We start from the raw sequence: 19,042 nt of genomic DNA, 5'->3' as shown, positions 1-19,042 counted from the left end.
AGTTACTCAAACACGGAACTCATTGCTTATCTATGTTTAAACATTCTTTGAGCTGGTCATGGTAATGCCAGCTTGGAATATCAGTAATGTCAGTGCTGTGGAGGTGGAGGCAGGGAGGGCGAGACCGGTGGGCTGTAGTGAAACCCTGTGTCAAAACCAGGCACAGGCGACCAGGCAGAACTGTGGAGTGCTTCTGATGAAAAGACAGGGCTTTAGGTGACTCCTGACAGCACGAGAGTGCCGAAGACAGTGAGGAACGAGCGGACGGAAGTTTAAGGTGGGAAAGCCAGGAACTGGGCGTTTCTGTGTCATCGGAAGTAGTTTTAGGTCGTGAAAGAGACCATTTGGGATATTGTGAAGGACTCCAAGCTTCTCTTAGAACGGGAAAACTAATAGATTTACTATTACACACACACACACACACACACACACACACACACACACACACACAGAGATAATATAAAAATGCTACAGCAATAAGTGGGCAGAGTTTAGGTTTTCTCATGAGATTTAGAAATCTAGTTTCTTTGCTACTGAATTTTTATGTTGCCATTTCTAAAACATTTAGTATTATACAACTGTTATGTGTCTAGAAAGCTTATTACTTTCTTCGTTACAAATTGAATAAAAAGGAATTAACTTTTATACTAATTCTAATAATTTATTTGTTTGGTTTCCTTTGTAAAAAAACAGGTTTATTTTTATTTTATGTTTGTGGATGTTTTGCTACTGTTCTGGTGGAACCAAGAAGAATGTATTGGATTCCCTGGGATTGGAGTTATAGAAGGTTGTAAACCACCATATGGTTGCTAAGAACCAAACCTGGGTGCCCTGGAAGAGCAGTCAATGCACTTACCCCCCCTCCCCCAGTGTGTGCCTGTACAGAGTATATCAATATAAGAATGAGAAATAAAATGGTAGGAGAAAAGATTGTGAAATTTAGGAAAGGGTTTTCCCGACTATTTCTGATGTTGCTGTCACTGTCACTGTTTATGTTTTAGCCTTCTTTTTCTCACGGTTTGCCTAAAGGAGATTCCTCCCCCACTTAGTTATTTCAGGTGCCGTTAGAAGAAGAAGGGCAACGTGGTGGACCTATTCTTGCTCCAGAGGAGATCAAGACTATTTTTGGGAGCATCCCAGATATCTTTGATGTACATATGAAGATAAAGGTGAATGTGCATTAAAGATGGACAGCATTCTCTTTGGGGGTGGTGTGTACTTATTGTAACATTTCAGGTCTTTCTGCCTAGCTAAGTAAGTTTTGTATGTGAGACTTAACATCTCACCATGTAGCTGGCTTTGAGCTCATTGAGATCCTCCTTGCTCAGCTGGGAGTTACAGAGTTGAGACACCACTCTTGGCTTAGATTTTGTAAATGTCTTTAATAAATTTTTTTTTTTTGTTTTGTTTTTGAGACAGGGTTTCTCTGTGTAGCTTTGCGCCTTTCCTGGAACTTACTCTGTAGCCCAGGCCAGCCTCGAACTCACAGAGATCTGCCTGGCTCTGCCTCCCAAGTGCTGGGATTAAAGGCATGCGCCACCACCGCCTGGCAAAAATATTTTTTAAGACATTTTATTGTATGTGGATAAATATTTTGCCTGCATGTTTGTATGCATTCCACATGCATGCTTGGTGCCCAGAGGTCAGAAGTTGGCATTGGATCCCCTGGAATCTGGTTATAGATGTGGGTGCTGGAATTTGAACCTGGGTACTCTGAAAGATTGAAAAGTGCTCTAGATCCTTGAGCCATCTCCCCATTCAAATTTTCATGAGTATTTTATGTTTTAGGATGACAGGAATTTTATGGACCAGAGATTAGCAAACTTGTGGTTCATAGGCTGCATCTAGCCCTCTGTTTTAGTAAAGAGTCTTCCAGTAGAGCCCATTCATTTTCATACTTTTTTTACACATTATATTTTGATTATATTCTTTCCCCTCCCCTACTCCTCAGATGCTCCCCACCTCCCTCCCCACCTAACTTCATGTTCCTCATCTCAAAAACAGAAAAAAAAATTAGGGCAAACAAATAAACAAACAAACAAACAAAAAGCCAGCAGGACAAACAATATACCAAGTACAACAAAAAGCCCACATAAAAGGGGGAAAAAAAGTCCTGTTTTGTGTTGACCAACTCTTTCTGGGCACAAGGCCTGTCCTGATGTAGTTGATATACCCAGTGACAGACCATTGCGGAAAACTCATTTTCCATTTCCCAGAAGGTATCAGTTCCAGATCACTTGGTAGGGATTTGTTGAGTCTGTTTCCTTTTCTCAGTGCTGGGGTTTTGTCTGGCTTGAATATGTGCAGGTACTTGCATACTACTGCAGTTTCTGTGAGATCCTGTGTTCAGTTCTGCTGTGTCTGGAAGACGCTGCTTCCTTAGAGTCATCCAGGTTCTCTGGCTCTTAGTGTTTCTGCCTCCTCCTCCACATACCTGGCCGAGCCCGGGGGAGAGTTTTGAGAGGCATCCCATTTAGGACTCCTGTTCCAGTCTCCTCACTCTCCATTTGCATACTCTATGCTTGCTTCCATTCTGCAGAATTGAGAACTGGTAACAAGCCATATGGCCTTGGAATATTTACCATCTGTCCCTTCTAGTAAAATTTGCTTGACCATGTTACAGGTTATAATTTTTAATGACTTGTGTTAAATTAGTTGCTACAGCAGCAGGGTTAAAAGTAGCTTTTTCATAATTGATAAGGCCAATCAGCTTTATATTTAGTAAGACAAAGCATTGAGCTATTAGTCATATTGGGGAATTAGGATTGGTCTGCCTGACAGTGCTGTGTATATTTTCTTTTTTTTTTTTTTTTTTTTTTTTTTTTTTTTTCGAGACAGGGTTTCTCTGTGTAGCTTTGCGCCTTTCCTGGAACTCACTTGGTAGCCCAGGCTGGCCTCGAACTCACAGAGATCCGCCTGGCTCTGCCTCCCGAGTGCTGGGATTAAAGGCGTGCGCCACCACCACCCGGTATATTTTCTTAATTAGTCCAAAGGTTATGTTCTTTGTAGACAAAAACTTAATTCTTTGTTAGAAAAGGAGTTTACATATGAGATTAAGGTACTGCATAAAGGTTTTTTTTCCTCCAGCAAAAGATCTCATAAGTGTTATGAGATGTGTAAAGAGCTGTTGAGTTTCAATGTTTCAATTTGTTGTATTTCAGGATGATCTTGAAGACCTTATTGTTAACTGGGATGAGAGCAAAAGCATTGGTGACATCTTTCTTAAATATGTAAGTGTTTGTTTACAATTGCATGGACTTGAGTGATTGCAGACTTAGTAGTAGCTCTTTAAGGACTGGCAGGGAAGGAAATCTGAAAATGCTATTTAAAAGAATTCCCGTGGATGTTACAAAATGCATTAGAATTGTTCTTGACTTTTGAAACATGTTTTCTATATGCCAGCTTATTACAAGGTCATCATTAGAATATCACTTATCTCACAAATGTATAGTGACTTTTATGTAAAATTATTTATCCCCAAATGGTTATATATTCGTGATTTAAAAAAAAAAAAACAAAAAATCTCTGCATGTGCCACGCAGTGGTGAGCACACCTTTAACCCCAGTACTTAGGAGACAGAGGCAGAGGCAGGTGGATCTCTGAGTTTGAGGCCAGCCTGGTATACGGAGCCAGTTCCAGGACAGCCAGGGATACATAGTGAGACCGTGTCTCAAAAAACAAAGACTTTGTGTGCATATATATGTTGATACATGTACATATATATTGTTGGTGTCTCTTGCTTTCACATCACTTCTGTTGAATTTATAAACTACAAAGAACCGAGTATCTAAGGGTGTAGCTGAGGCTAGAGTGCTGGCTGAGTGAGTATCACACATCATAGAAGGGGAGAAACAAGCGAACCACTTAAGACTAGGGGTTGGGGTAGCTCAGTGTTAAGAGTGTTTGCCTACTCTGTGTGTGTGTGTGTGTGTGTGTGTGTGTGTGTGTGTGTGTGTTTTAATCCTTCAGCCAACAAAATCAAAGACAAAAGGCAGAGTACATAGTTGCATACACCTTTCCTTCCAGCACTTAGGAAATTGAGGCAAGCGACTGTGAGTCAGAGGCCCACCTCGACTACATAAAGTGGTCCTGTTCCAGCAAACATATAAAAACCATGTATCTTAAATTTAGGGAATAATCCATTTTGTAACAGGCCTGTGGTTTATATCTATAATCCCAGCACTTGGAGGCTGAGGCAGAAGGATTGCTTTGAGTTTGAAGCTAGCTTGAGCTCTGTCTCAAAACAAACGAAAAACAAAGTCTACAAAATGTTTTCCTTTTCCTGAGGTTCTGTGACTAGGAACTACTCTTCTTAAGTGTCTTAGGCTGGGATTTGCATGTGAGTACCTGATGTTCTTTCTGCAACAGGTTGCTTTTGTTTCCTAAGGCCTCTTTCTCAACCTTTAGAGATGTTCGTTCAGGTTGTTGAGAGTTCTGAACATGGAGATCATTGACATATTTGATGACTACCAACATGTTTAATTAGCGAAGACAGTTTTTCTTTTTAGAGATTTTAGTTTTTAATTTTAATGGTATTTATATGTGTGTGGGTTTGTACACATGAGTGCAGGCAAGTTCTTGTGGAGGCTTGGAGTTAGGGTGTTGTGGACATTGAGTGTTCCATGTAGGTACTGGGTACTGAACTTGGATCTGCTGTAAGAGTGGTAAAGTCTCCTTAACAGCTGTGCCATATTCAGACCAATTTTTTTCTTTCTTAAAATTGCATGTCTTGAGAAATATGATTGGTATTTTAATTGTGGTTTGGATTCTTCAAGAAACAATAACATTCATTTTTAGGCTCCCATAGATTAGCTTTAACTTAATTTAAAATATAAAAACAGAAAGGTCTGAATATGGCACAGCTGTTAAGGAGACTTTACCACTCTTACAGCAGATCCAAGTTCAGTACCCAGTACCTACATGGAACACTCAATGTCCACAACACCCTAACTCCAAGCCTCCACAAGAACTTGCCTGCACTCATGTGTACAAACCCACACACATATGTCTAGTTTGTAGGTATATTTCATCATGCCTAGTTTATATGGTGCTGGGATCAAACCCACGGTTTTGTTTATACTAGGTAAGCACTCTATTGACTACATTCCCAGTCTGATGTTCATATATTTGTTATGTTTTAAAGTATGTGTCGTGTGTGTGTGTGTGTGTGTGTGTGTGTGTGTGTGTGTGTGTGTGTGTATCTTTATTTGCTGTTTTAAATCAGCAATAGGCTGATTTCTAGGTTGTGGGTACCAGTTGATGCATTTTGAATAGCAATGAAAAAATTCATTTGGGATGAAGTCTCACTGTGTAATGCTGAGGACATCCTGGAGCTCTCAGTAGACCAGTCTGCCTCTTGCTGGCCCAACTTCTTGGCTTCTGAGTGCTGAGGTGTGGGCCATTGTGTTTAGCATCAACTTATTTGTAAAACAATTTTCTGTATTTAACAGAAATTATGAGGAAACTTATTTAAAACCTTTCTTTTGCATATAAGTCTGATTGTGATTGTCAATTGTGTCACAAAGATTCATAACAAATTGTTTTTATTTTTTGTATCTAGTCAAAAGATTTGGTAAAAACCTACCCTCCATTTGTAAACTTCTTTGAAATGAGCAAGGAAACAATTATTAAATGTGAAAAACAGAAGCCCAGATTTCATGCTTTTCTCAAGGTAATAGAATTTTCTTTCATACAAAAATTTGATTATCACTTGTGATTAGATTCATTAAATAATTTTTAGAAGAGCAATTTATAATGTTAGTAAAATTCTGCTCATGTAATGACACATTAATACTGGTCTCAATTTTAGTTGTACCTGTGTGTGGCTACGAAGTTTAGACTTAGAATGTTGGTATTTATACAGAAGGGGCCAAGAGGCAGCTGAGTGAATAGGGATGCTGCATGATTTGTTTTGGCTTCTCTGTAGCAGTAGGCTTTGCGTATGGTGGCACGTGTGGATATTTTCAAAGGAAATAATGTTGTCCTTGATGAATTCTGCAAACCCCTGTCGGTGCTCCGACGATGCTGTGTTCGCCTGTAATGGTTGCCGTTGTCCCATCGGTGCGTTCTGTGAACCAGTGGTGTAGAGCAGTTGACAGTTTAAACTGTTTCAGGGCTGATGTATGCAGTCTTTATAAAAGCTTAAGAAAGCCCCCATATGTCACATGTGTGTAGAGGAACACACGCTCTGTAACATGTTAACCCTTCTGACCAAGACAGAATTTTAGACCTTGAAAGTTATTGAATCATGGTGGTCTGCCAAAGAGTAGCTCAATCCTGCATCTTCTCCATGAATTCTTAATTCATTTATTCATTTATTTTATGCAAATGCATGCATGCATGCATGTGCACGCTTGCATGTGTGTTCATTGCAGTGTCTGTGCATGCATGTGCATCTTTGACCCTGTAGATTCTGGGGCTTGAACTTGAGTGTCTGATGTGGCAGCAAGTGCCTTTACCTTCAGAGTCAGCACCTGCTTCCTCTTCGCTCTTCTTGACAAGGATAGTTGTGTCTAATAAATTTCTTCTGTTTAGATAAATCAAGCTAAACCAGAGTGTGGACGGCAGAGCCTTGTGGAACTGCTCATCCGGCCGTGCAGCGGCTACCCAGCGTTGCTTTACTACTGAATGGTACTTGGCTTCCTATGGTTTTGTTTGCTTGATTTTTTTTTTTTTTATTTAGATATTTTTATGCAGTAGTTTCTTCCTCCTCCTCTTTTTCCTTTCCCTTCCACCTTTCTTTTTCTTCCTTCTCCTTTCTTTTTTCCTCCTTTCTTCCTGAGGATGACCTTGAACTTCTGCCTCTCCAGTCTCCTGAGTACAGTGATCAGTATTGGAGTTCCAGCCCACAGCTGCATGTCTCATGCTGGCCAGCGCTGTCCTAGCAGCTCCATCCTCAGTCTGCAGTACTTCTTTCTTGAAGAGTTGGTATTTTTATTTTCAGGGTTTATTAGGTCTTAGCATTAGAGTTTGTTTTTTTATATAGATACCAAATTTATGATAAATTTGAAAAGAGGTCTCTGAAGGTACAAATATTTAGTTTTACCTGATAGTCTATGTTGTCATAGTGGTCTCTTTCTGCTTAAAAGTTCCTTTTGTTTCATGGTATCATAGATTCTAAATCTATTTATTCAAGTAACAGAATTCCCACAGAAACGTAACAAAAAGAGGACTCATGTCCTAAGTTCCTAGTCCTCTTTAAGGTTTTTATATTTGATTTTATGTTTACCTTTTTGTAAAGTCTTGGATTGGAGCTGGGGAAGTCGTTCATTTGTCAGAGTGCTGGCCTCGTGCATGTTTCCCGACAAACCGGGCCTGGTGCTGCTCTCCTGTAATCATGCCCAGGGGCGTGGAAGCAGAGTCACAGTGCAGATGATCTGCTGAGAGAGTGCGAGGTCAGACACGAGAGACCCTGTCTCAGATGACTCAGTCTCAGAGGGTTAGTGTACCTTGAGACCTACAGCCATTTACTTGAGCATGTCACACTGCAAGTATCAACAGGATCTGCTAGTGCAGCTGTTATGGTCAGTTTTTGTTTTGAGACAGGCTGTTACTGTGCAGTCAAGCTTTGTTCCAAACTTGCAATGCTTCTGTCTCCAACTCCTAAGGTAATAGGGATTACTGTTCTGCTCTGCCATTCCTGGCCACAAACTTCTTTTCAATATAAGGGTTAGATGTTACCTTTAAAAACAGTTAGCCTGTATCAAGATGGATGTATTTTAAGCAGTAGGTGGAAAACCACTGTACTTATTTCAGTCATTAAAAAAACATGTTGTTATTACAGATCTCAAGAAGCATACAGCTGATGAAAACCCTGACAAAAGCACTTTAGAGAAAGCTATTGGATCACTGAAAGAAGTGATGACGTAAGCAGCTTAGAGCTTCCTTTGCAATGGGGGGTGTGTGTCAGAGTCAGAGAGAAGGTAGATGAGCACGTGAGCTCCACCACGGGCACACAGAGGTCAGAGGACAGCTGTGGAGCTGCTTTCCTCCTTACACTTGAGTGGATTCTGAGGACTGAAGTCAAGGTTGCCAGGCTGGCGTGGTGGGAGTCGCTTTTACCTGTAGATCCGTCCTGCAAGCTGCTAACATGTTTTTGTTGTTGGATTTAGACTGGAAAGGATGTCTTTGTCATAAATAAATACCAACAACAAACTTCTGTAAAATACCTAAATTATTCCTCTAGTAGTATGATTAAAATTAAAATGGTAAATATTGTAAGAGTATATTGATCAAACTATTTATTTCTGACATTAATTGTATGTACAGAGACAGTAATGGAATAGAAATTTGAAAATAGCCGTTAATGCACAACTAGACCTTTTCTTCTTGTGCCCTAGAGAAAGGCTTTTTCCTCTCATTCACATGCATATGGTCTTGTTCATGGCGATTTTCTGATTTCAGTTAAATTCTGATTTACAGAGATATATTTCTGTAAACCTTGCATTCATAGGTCCTTTCACTGACATGGATTTTCTTTTTTCTACTACTACTTTTTATATTTCTTTACTTGAATGAATTTTCTCATATTCTTTAAACATTCCTTAAATTGAACAAGATCCTAAGTTCACACAAGTTTTCCGTCATGACTTACATTCTCAAGGCTCCCTGCTGATGTTGAGCAAGGTGTGAACTCCAAGTGGGAGCTCTCTTGCTGTTGAGTTCCCTACTGGACTGCAGTAGGATTTACGCCACGGAGGAGGCTTGTCCACATTTCTTACCAGTGAGCTACAAGTGAAAGTTCCCCTGCCCTTACATGCATAAACTGTTCACTGTAAATTCTTGGGTATCTAATAAGACACAATTGCTGACTAAGAGTTCAGTAAGTGCATTCTTTGGCTTTTTACCATTATGCATTTCCTAATTTCAAGAGACTTGTCCTTGTTTTGATGGATTTTTAGTTTTGGGCACAAAGGTAAAAGAAAGGAGAGACTCTTAGACCATTCCCTCTAGAAGTAGTGGATTTTTTCTCTGCAGTGAAATGACTACCATGTAACTTGAGAATAAAGTATAAAGCTTTAACTGAAAGTATGTTTCAAACTTCAGAATTTTGTTACCATTAACTATTATGCAGGCTAACAGTATTTTAGAATGTGTTTACTGACTAAGTGAGTAAAATATTCCACAGTGAAACATAACATTTCTGAAAGATCTATGGAATATTTTTTAATATCAGGATGGTTTTGAAGGACTGTCTGTCTGATTCATGTATCGAAATTAAGGCACCCACATGAAAGTCAGGCTTTGTGACATGAGATATATTTGTGTGCTGATTTCACGTCTGTATTAAAAGAAATCTTACAAAATACATATGAATTTTTTAGACATATCAATGAAGATAAGAGAAAAACAGAAGCACAGAAGCAAATTTTTGATGTTGTTTATGAAGTAGATGGATGCCCAGTAAGTATTGTTTGATGATTATCATTTAGTTTACTGCCTTAATGAGGTTTCTATAGTTTCAACAATATAAGCGATCTCAGGCTGCAAAGATGCCTCGGTGGTTGAGAGCACGTGCTGCTCTTAAAAAGGACCCACGTTCAGTTCCCAGCACACATACATGTCCAGTGACTCACAACCTAGAATCCAGCTACAGGGGATTCAGCACCCTCTTTTGGGTTCTGAGGGTACCTTTTCACACATAGCATATACTCAAAGAGACACATACACATAAATAAGAATAATAGAAACAGATCTTTAAAAATATATTACAATCTTAGCACCACTTTTGAATGACAACTTGTAAAAGTTACTTGATAACATTTGACCATTTTTATCCATGTTCCCAGGCAAACCTGTTATCGTCTCATCGAAGCCTAGTACAAAGAGTGGAAACAGTTTCTCTAGGTGAGCACCCTTGTGACCGGGGAGAGCAAGTCACCCTCTTCCTCTTCAATGACTGCCTCGAGGTAAATCTGTACTCAGTGTGATTTAACACTGAGGTATTTTGTGATTTCCCTAAATATTTAAAACCAAGCTTTGATTGGAGTGCAATGTAGAAATTTGAGGTATATTTGGTTATTTTTCAAAGAAATTAAGACCAATTGCTGATTTCATACAGTGGAATGCTTTGGAGAGAAAGTCTAATATTAAGTCTGGTAAATTTCCAGTCTTCAAATCTTAAGTCAGAATTCCTTACAGGTAAATGTTTAGATCATGAGTTTTGGGGATCTTGTGTTTTTATGTATATTTATTCAAGATCTACAAATTAATTTTTTTAATTAAAATGTAAGTAGCCCTTTGCAGCCAAGATGAAATCAGTTGAAGAGCTAACTTGATAACTTAGTATGGGAACCCCTTGATTCCTTCTTTTTCTACTTTGATAGCATCTCACTTTGTAGTCCAAGCTGGCCTTGAACTTTGGGCAGTCCTTCCACTTCAGCCTCTTGAGTGCTGGGATGATAGGCATGAGCCACTATGCCAAATTGAATTCTTTAAAATTAGAAGGTTTTATTGATGAGATGTTATAATTTCAACTACAAGACTCTACCCCATCTGTGGTCAGTGTTTTCTTCTCATAGCACCCTACAAGCAAATTTTTGAGTTTATGTACTTCTTAAGCTTCTTTCCCTTCCTTTAACATGTATTTTTAAATAACCAATTAAATGAGGGGAAGTATCTTAGTTTCTGTAATGAAATTCCATGACCAGAGCACCTAGAGGAGGAAAGCATTTCTTTGGCTTACACTTCCACATCACTGTTCATCACTGAAGGAAGTCAGGACAGGAACTCCAACAGAGCAGGAAGCAGGAGGCAGGAGCTGATGCAGAGGTCATGAGGGAGCGCTGCTTACTGGCTTGCTCAGCCTGCTTTCTTATTAAACCCAGAACCACCAGCCCAAGGATAGCAACACTCACAATGGGCTGGGCCCTCCCACACAATCACTAATTGAGAAAATGCCCTACATTCTTTCCTACAATCCATTCTTACGGATGCATTTTCTTAATTCAAATCCCTTTCTCTCAGATGACTTCAGTTTGTGTCAAGTTGACAAAACTGTCCACCACAGGTAGAAAGGAATTCAGCTTCCTTCATTTCAAAAATGAAAAGATGTTCATTGGGTAAAAACATTAACAAGAAAACTCATTTGACATGTTTATAACTGATTAACTTTCTGTTTCCTTCGTCAAAGTGACTGCTGGCTTTCCTGTTTCTTTTAAGTCTATCCATTCCTTTATCCATTTTCTGTGTTGCTTGTCCTCTTAGATCATGTACATGATTTAAAGTATAAAGCACAGGCCAGTCTTAGAGCCCAAGCTATGTATGCACAGAGCAGCTATAGGTGCAGTACAATCTCAAGGAAGACCTCCTGTGTTGAAGAGTCCTGTACTGAGAGGTTAAGAGTGATGCTTTTATTTGGCTAGTAGTGTTGCAGAAAGCACAAGGTAGTGATAATATGATACTCAGGGACCACATCCTGCAGTGACAAGAATGATGGAAGACAAGCCGTGGGCCCCTGCAGTACAGACCTCAGCCTGCTCTGCCTGTGAGAACAAGCTTATCTTACCTGAATTTACATTACCAGAGGGCTTAGCTGTATATAGTCGGACTGTGTTTCTTCTGTTTGTTTCTTTAGTTTTTTTCTATTGAAATCTCCAGGTCTGTTGGCCCCATTCTGTTAGGTCTGGTTATTTGATTCCCTTAACAATTTGTTGTGGAGTTTATCTTTGTTTTTAGTATAGCAGTGATTTGTTTTGATTTTTCAAGACAGGATTTCTCTGTGTAACAGCCCTGGCTGTCCTGGAACTCAACTCTATAGACCAGGTTGGCCTCAAACTTACAAGAGATCCACTTACCTCTGTCTCCTGAGCGCTGGGATTAAAGATGTAGACCACCACTGCCCTGCTAGACCTTTATTTTTTAATTCACGTACGAAAAGTAGAACTCAGCGGGCAGTGGTGGCATATGCCTTTAATCTCAACATTCAGGAGACAGAGGCAGGTGGATCTCCGTGAGTTGGGGGCTAGCCTGGTCTATAGAGCTAGTTCCAAGACAGCTAGGGCTACACAGAAACCCTGTCTCATAAAACGAAAACAAACAAACAAACAAAAAAAAAAAACAAAAAACAAAAGGAAAAATAGACCAGCAAATTTGAAACAAAAATAGTTACTTTTATTATTCTGATAGTGTATAACGTAAATGCCTAGAACAATCACTATACTTACACATTAGGAGCACTTCAATAGCAGTAAAATCTGTACTATCTTTAGTATGACATTGACTAATGTTAAATCTACATTTAAGGATTTATCTTGCATTTGAATATTTTATCTGTGGTTTGGGTTTTTTTTTATCCTTGATTTATTAATGTTTGTGTCATCGATTTCAATCCTTAAAATGGTATATTTTGTTTAGCTAATAAAAAGCATATGCATTCATTGTAGAGGAATTAGAGTATCTTCTGCTTACTTTCCCTGTGCTCCTGTCAGTGGAATGTTAATGTTTGGTATATTTATGTGATATGTAGAATAGACATTTCTATATCTGCTTTAGTGGGAATATGATACACCGACTTGCTTATCGTATTCATTAGCCCAGTACCACGTAATATATTTTTAATTGTATTTGTCTTACTCATGATGGCCAGTCTCGATTCAAGTAAATGTTTGCACTCATTTTATGTAAATGCCATTCAGCAAAATCTGTTTTACTGCAAAGGAGATTCCTTTCTCCTTTTTCTTTTCTTTTGGCAAAATCTCAATATATCACGAATCACAAGATCTTTCTGATTTTGCTCTTCTCCAGTTACCTATCTCTTCCTTTTGCATGGGTATCCAGTTAAGGTAAAGTGATAGCCTCATACAGCACTTTGACTTTATAATTTCTATTTGTGTGTGTGTGTATCTCTGTCTGTCTGTGTTATCGTTGCTGTTTTATTTTTGAGACAGTCTTATTGTGTAGCTCAGGCTGGCCTCGACCCGAAGGTCTTTTCCTGAGTTAGCTTCCTAGAGCTGGGATTTCAGGTGCTGAATGCATGTTTAATTACTTTCCTTAGGCTTCCCTTTGTCAGTATTCTGTAGGCAGCCATGAGACTAGGGACTGTTTGACATTTCCTCTGTATTATTCTGTCACTAGGAGATATTTGAAATAACCCCTTACACTACAATTAACACCATTTTGAACCCAGGACAGCTATTTCCCATCTGAGGTTCCGGGCTTTATTTAAGTCTCCTGCCAATTTTTTTCTTGTTCTTGCTTCTCGTCCTTCCGTGCCCTTGGGACTTCCCACCACCCCTACCCCTAGGCCTGTTTTTCTGGTTGTGAACTTTCCTAATACGGACATGAGCATCTGGCTGTACAGTTACATGTGTGCTTTTTGTCACGGTCCCTCGCTTTCATCGCATAGTAACTGGAATGGCTAATCATCAGATTAGTTGCATATAGATTTATGTGACTCGTGCTGTTATTTTTAAATGTGTGAACCTTTAGTTTTATCACAATAATGATTATGACTTTTTCCCCTACAATCAGATAGCAAGAAAACGGCATAAGGTTATCGGTACTTTTAGAAGTCCTCATGATCGCACCCGACCTCCAGCTTCTCTTAAGCATATTCATCTAATGCCACTTTCACAGATAAAGAAGGTGCTGGACATAAGAGAGACAGAAGGTAAGCTCAAAGTATTCACTAAATGAGAATAGCTTGTCCTTACCGAGGCTTAGGTTTACTGCTGTCATTCCTTAGTTAATGGATGAATTATCTTGACATGTGGCTCAGCTATAATGTGTCCTAAAGTAATTGTGCTTGTACCTCTATCTTAACTCCGTCTCTAGGTACAAACTTGATGGGTTCATTGTTTCAACCAGCAGAACATCCTCTCTCTAAGAGCCAAAGGCTTTTCAATGGTTATGTATTAAAATAGCACCGTAGTTTGTCTTATTCCCATATTAAAACTTATTAATCATTCTTGAGAATCCAAAATAAATCACCAGTCTTGTTCTGGACCATATATCTTAATACCCTTTTTTCTTGCCCATGGTGCATTTAGGAGTATCTTTTCTTTTTTCTCTATTGAGAAAACAATGTGTGTACATGTTTTGTCTGCATGTCTAAGCACTACATTTTTACAGTGCCCACAGAGGCCAAAAGGAGGCCCCAGATCCCTGGGATTGGAGTTAAGATGGTTATGAGCCACCATGTGGGTGCTGGGAATGAACCCAGGTCCTCTGGAAGAGCAGCCAGTGGTCCTAACCACTGAGCCACCTCTAGCCCCATGTGTATCTTTAAGGTACATACTTGGGAAAGGAGTTGTGGGAGTGGACAGGATGGCTCATTGTGTAAAGGAGTTTCCTGCCAAGACTGACCTGAATTCAGTCCCTGAGACCCACATGGGGGAAGAAAAGAACTCACTCCCACAAATGGTCCTCTAAAGCACACATAGTCTAGTATGTGAGTGTGCATGGGAGCAGACAACCACACCGTCCAGTCTTCTTTTAGGAAAGACAGAGGCTGAGGAGTAGACGGATATGAAATAAACAGCCCACAGGACCTGGTAGGCGTGGTCAGACGCAGGGACACATACACATGCAAAAGAGAGCTGTGGTATGGAGTGAGACCCTATCTCAAAAATACTACTGAAAAAATAAGTAGGCGTGTGTACATTTGTATGTGTGCACCGGCTGCATCTGTGCCAGCTTCTCATTTGCAACAAAATTCCTGAGATACTCTCTTCATGAAGTATTTTGGTTGATAATTTCGGAGCTTTCAGTCCATTCCCTTCTAGCCTTATTGCTGTGGACTGTGGTGATGTGGTTCATCATGTCTGAGAGCACCGCATGCTTGAGACCCATCGCTGAGCTGTGAAGTGAAGAGGTCAGGGTCCCAGCTGCAGACAGGCATTTACCACAGTGTTGGTGTCATTCCTGAGCCCAGTGCAGCACTGGCCTAAGGAAAGCTTCTCCTTTTAACTTGTTAGTGTTGAGTATTTGAGTGACTTGCTGTGGGTCTGGAAAGGCCCAAAATGAACATCTGTCTGAAGTAGTGTTAGCTGTTTAGCTAGCACTTAGTGTAGTGTGTTTGTGGTCATATTTTAGGCAGCATCTCTTCATTTGTTATTTAAATAGAGCTAAACTATTTCAGCGATCCACTCCTGAGCTGTAAGGCGTGATCCTTTCCTTTTTCTCGTGTGTTTCTGGTGTTCAGACCCAGGGCCTTGCGCCTGCTACTCAGGCACTCTACCACTGAGCCATATCTCCAGCCCACAGTAACTTACAGAGCTATTTTCTCTCAGTTCTTCAACTCTGTCTGCTAGTGCCTAGGAGGAGGCCGTTGTTTAATTTGGGGAGTGGTAGTTGTGAAAGTGTTCCCATTCGGGGGTGTCTCTAAGGTACAGATGGGGAGGTGGGGAGACCAGCGAGGTGGCTCAGCAGGGGAGGAAGGCACTTGCCATCTAGCCTGATGGCCTCAGTCTGGTCCCGGGGCCCATGGGGTGGAGGAACTGACTCTCACAAGTTGTCCTTTGGCTTCCGCATCTTCATTGATAACACCTTAATGTTTGTTTATTTTCATCATTACGTCTTTAAAATAGATTATCTTAGCATCTCGATTACAAAGCAGTTACTCTTTAATAATTGTACACTTCTTTTTACGTGATTTATTTATGTTGCTAGTGGTTTATGCTGCCATTTTAATTTTGAAACTTAAATGCTAGAATTAGATTATATCTTTATTAGATTATCTTTGAAAAATTTAAATGTCACAAAGGATACCTTTTATTTGTTTTCAGGTTATTGTTGATTCCTTATACAGTTTTTATGATTATAATTCTTCTTCCCAGTGCTTCAACTTACTGCAGTGATGGTCCCGTTTTAGTTGGAAAAAGCAGGAGTGGGGGAAGAGAAAGCTGATTTTGGTGGTCTGTAGAAATGAAATTTCTAAACATCAAGGAGTAACACTGTTCATGGTTATTCTGGAACCCTAGATTGTCATAATGCTTTTGCCTTGCTGGTGAGGCCACCAACAGAGCAGGCCAATGTACTGCTCAGCTTCCAGATGACATCAGAGGAGCTTCCAAAAGAAAGCTGGCTGAAGATGCTCTGCCGACATGTTGCCAACACCATTTGTAAAGCAGATGCTGTAAGTTCTTAAACCTGTGTCAAGTGCAGCTGTAAACATGCACAGTGCAGTCAGGCTGCACAGTGCAGTCGGGCTGACTACATTCCCAGTGACAGGTTAATCATGGATGGAAGAGAGCCTTTAGTTTTATTCATATGCAGAAAAATGAGGTTATTTGGTCCCTTTTAACATTCTAGCTCTTGTGGTTGCAGTTTAGTGAGTCTTTGGGGACTTGTAATGAACCATGTGATTTTTGCAGATCCTTTTTCTTTAATAGAGTTTAAAATATTGACATTAAGGTAATTTTGTATATATATATAAAATCTTAATCTAGCTGTTTTGCAAGTTGTTTTCTAACTTTCTGTTTTAAATTTTTTTTTTTTTTTTTTGTAAAAAATTACTGTTTTGTGTTTATGGGTGTCTTTGGCCTGGTTCCCATGGAGGCCAGAAGAGGCCATTGGATCCCCTGGAACTGGAGTTACAGATGGTTATGAGTTGCCATGTTGGGAATCAAACTGAGGTCCTTTGAAAGTGCAGCCAGTGTTCATAACCACTAAGCCACCTCCCCAACCCCTTCAAATCAAATCTTTCTTGAACTCCAGCACTGAAAGTCTTTGTTCAGTGCTCTCCCAAAGTCTGTGCGAGCTCTCTTCGGTCCTGTTTTCTTCTGGTTTCCTTTGATTGTGCTGCCTTTGAGCTGAGTGGTTCATTTTTATTGTTTGACCTAGCCTGACTTCAATGCTGTCTATTGTCTTTTTAAAATAGTGCGTGTTTTCTGCTCAGTGATTTTTAAACTGCTTCCATCACTGTTAAGTGTCTCTGCTGAGCGTTGAATCCTTTCTCTGCATTTTTGAAACTTGAGTTTCCTTAAAACAATTCTTTTTTAACGACCCAGGGTATAATGTCTCATAGTGGGGAAGTTAAGGCTGTGGGAGCTTGAAGTGGCTGGTTACATTGCTTCCATAGTTGAAGAGGCAGAGAATGATGAGTGTGTGTGCTTAGATTACTGTCTTTTTTCACAGTTCGGGATTGCAGAGTGGTGCAGCCCAGCGCCGCCCACAGCAGTCAGGACTTCTCACCTCAGTTATCCTTGTCCACGTAACCCTCTAGAGTCCTGTCTTCCAGGTGATTCTAGATGCAGATGAACAGTTCTGGTAGTAGAGGCAGTCTCCTGCTGCTGGCCAGCGTGGTTCTCGTAGTTTAGTCCCTGGTTTGGGACTTGGCTCAGCATCGGTTTCCCCATGGTGTGCCTGCTGGTGACTTTCAAGTCCAAGGACGGAATTCTTTCTTGCCCAGGCCAGAGGCATCGTTCCACTTTGCTTCAAGTTGAGGAAAGAGTAATCATGCTGCCTTCCTTCTTCAGTGCATCTTACTGTGCTAAGTTAAAAGCAGACGATGTATCCCTCTCGTCTGGCTGTCCTTAGCACTGAGGAAGATCTTGTTTCCTGTCACTGTGTCGTCTTGTTCAGCCATCTCAGCCACTGTCTTTTCGCTTCCTACCTCGTAATTTCCATTGGTGTCTTCAGGAATGCTTAGTACAGGCAGACTATTCTTTTTCAAAGTGCTTGGAACCAGAAGTGCCTCACCCTTTGGCAAGTTTTTCGGGTGGTGGAATATTTGCAGACTTCGTCAGATATATCTCTAATCTGAAATTCTGAGGTCAGTCGCTCCCGAACTTAGCACTGAGTGCACCTGTTTTATGCCTCATTTTGGCTTCCAGATGTTTGGATTAGGGATGCTTGACGGTAGTAAAAGAGGGCATTTTCTGTCTGTCTTACTGAAAGCAATGGAAGGTTGTAGCATGTTGCCCTTTCTGTTATGACAAGTTGCCAATCCAGTTTCCTCACAGAAACTCTTAAATTAGTTACCATCATTAAGATAAGATTACAGTGATGACTAGGAGTAAGTGAATTGCCAGGAATCTGAGAACCTTTAGTAGATGTTGGATGCATTCAAGATCCTCTGGAAGATCTTCATATGGGATCAGGTTGTTAGGGAGATAGGATCTGTTGCTGTGACAGACAGAGCCTGCTCAGTAGTAGTACTATGAGTTGCTTTGGACCTTGCCGTGGAATGACATTTACCATAGTTGCCTAATAATGATGTTGAAGTTTGCACATAGCATGTTGGGAACAGCATCCTCATGTAGTTCTTTCAAGATGTGTAACTATAACCCTGAAATGCAAAGCTAATGAGAATTTTTTAAATGTTATATTGATTTACTAGATGGAAGGTCAGGCAGCAAGTGCAGAACATGTCAGAAAGTGTCCTCATCCACAAGATGGCAGCAAACACTCACACACCGAATTACTCTAGTCTGTTGACGTTTTCCCTTAGAATTGTGCTTTACACATTCGGATTCAGGGGCACCAGTCAAGCTCTTTCCTGCAGTTAAGATTTCACACACAGGAAAATTTAAAGCCCCAATTAATGTCTTATTTGAGAATATTTTGCGATGTTGAAGAAAGTATGCTTCTAAATATGTATGTACAAGAGATATAAATAATAGACATATAACTGATATTTCTTAAAAAGGCAATTTGAATCAGTAGGTTTTTGTGGTTGTTGTTGTTGCGTTTATTTCCTGTTGCCCTAAACAAGTGAAGTTGCTCTCGCTGTTGTTGTTGAAGTGTCCTCAGACTTGCTGTAGTCCTCCTGCCTTCGCCTCCTGTGTGCTGGGATTACCACACCGGCTTGACGCTGCTGAAGTATGGTCACTTATTGTCTATACTGTCTAAGTTATTGTGACTGTTTGTAAATGACTTAATTAAAGCTCTCACTTTGAAAGAAAACTTAAGCAAAAATGTGAAACCAAAGCCAAGAACAATAACTGATGATTATATAGTGACTGTAGGGTTCTGGCATCTTTATTCTTGGTCAAACCTTCTTGTTGTCTGGATGGTGCACACCTTTAATCCCAGCACTCAGGAGGCAGAGGCAGGCAGATCTCTGAGTTCAAGACCAGCCTGGTCTACAGGGCAAGTTTC

The 19,042-nt window shown here is 40.2% G+C and overlaps 1 protein-coding gene across 1 annotated transcript in view; it reads left to right on the top strand.

Annotated features, from left to right (window-relative positions):
• The window catches only part of Ect2 (epithelial cell transforming 2), a 61,612-nt gene that overhangs the window by 29,792 nt on the left and 12,778 nt on the right, over window positions 1–19,042 (top strand). Inside the window, 10 exon segments of the mRNA XM_037206504.1 lie at window positions 1,050–1,169; window positions 3,162–3,230; window positions 5,562–5,672; window positions 6,536–6,593; window positions 6,596–6,631; window positions 7,785–7,866; window positions 9,325–9,403; window positions 9,790–9,909; window positions 13,472–13,610; window positions 15,922–16,076. Of these exon segments, the coding sequence (XP_037062399.1) occupies window positions 1,050–1,169; window positions 3,162–3,230; window positions 5,562–5,672; window positions 6,536–6,593; window positions 6,596–6,631; window positions 7,785–7,866; window positions 9,325–9,403; window positions 9,790–9,909; window positions 13,472–13,610; window positions 15,922–16,076 (969 nt within the window).

Source organism: Peromyscus leucopus, chromosome 6 (genome assembly GCF_004664715.2).
Source record: "Peromyscus leucopus breed LL Stock chromosome 6, UCI_PerLeu_2.1, whole genome shotgun sequence".
In the NCBI taxonomy this organism is placed as follows: domain Eukaryota; kingdom Metazoa; phylum Chordata; class Mammalia; order Rodentia; family Cricetidae; genus Peromyscus; species Peromyscus leucopus.
The sequence above is the reverse complement of the archived record's forward strand: the minus strand, read 5'-3'. Positions and strand labels throughout refer to the sequence as shown.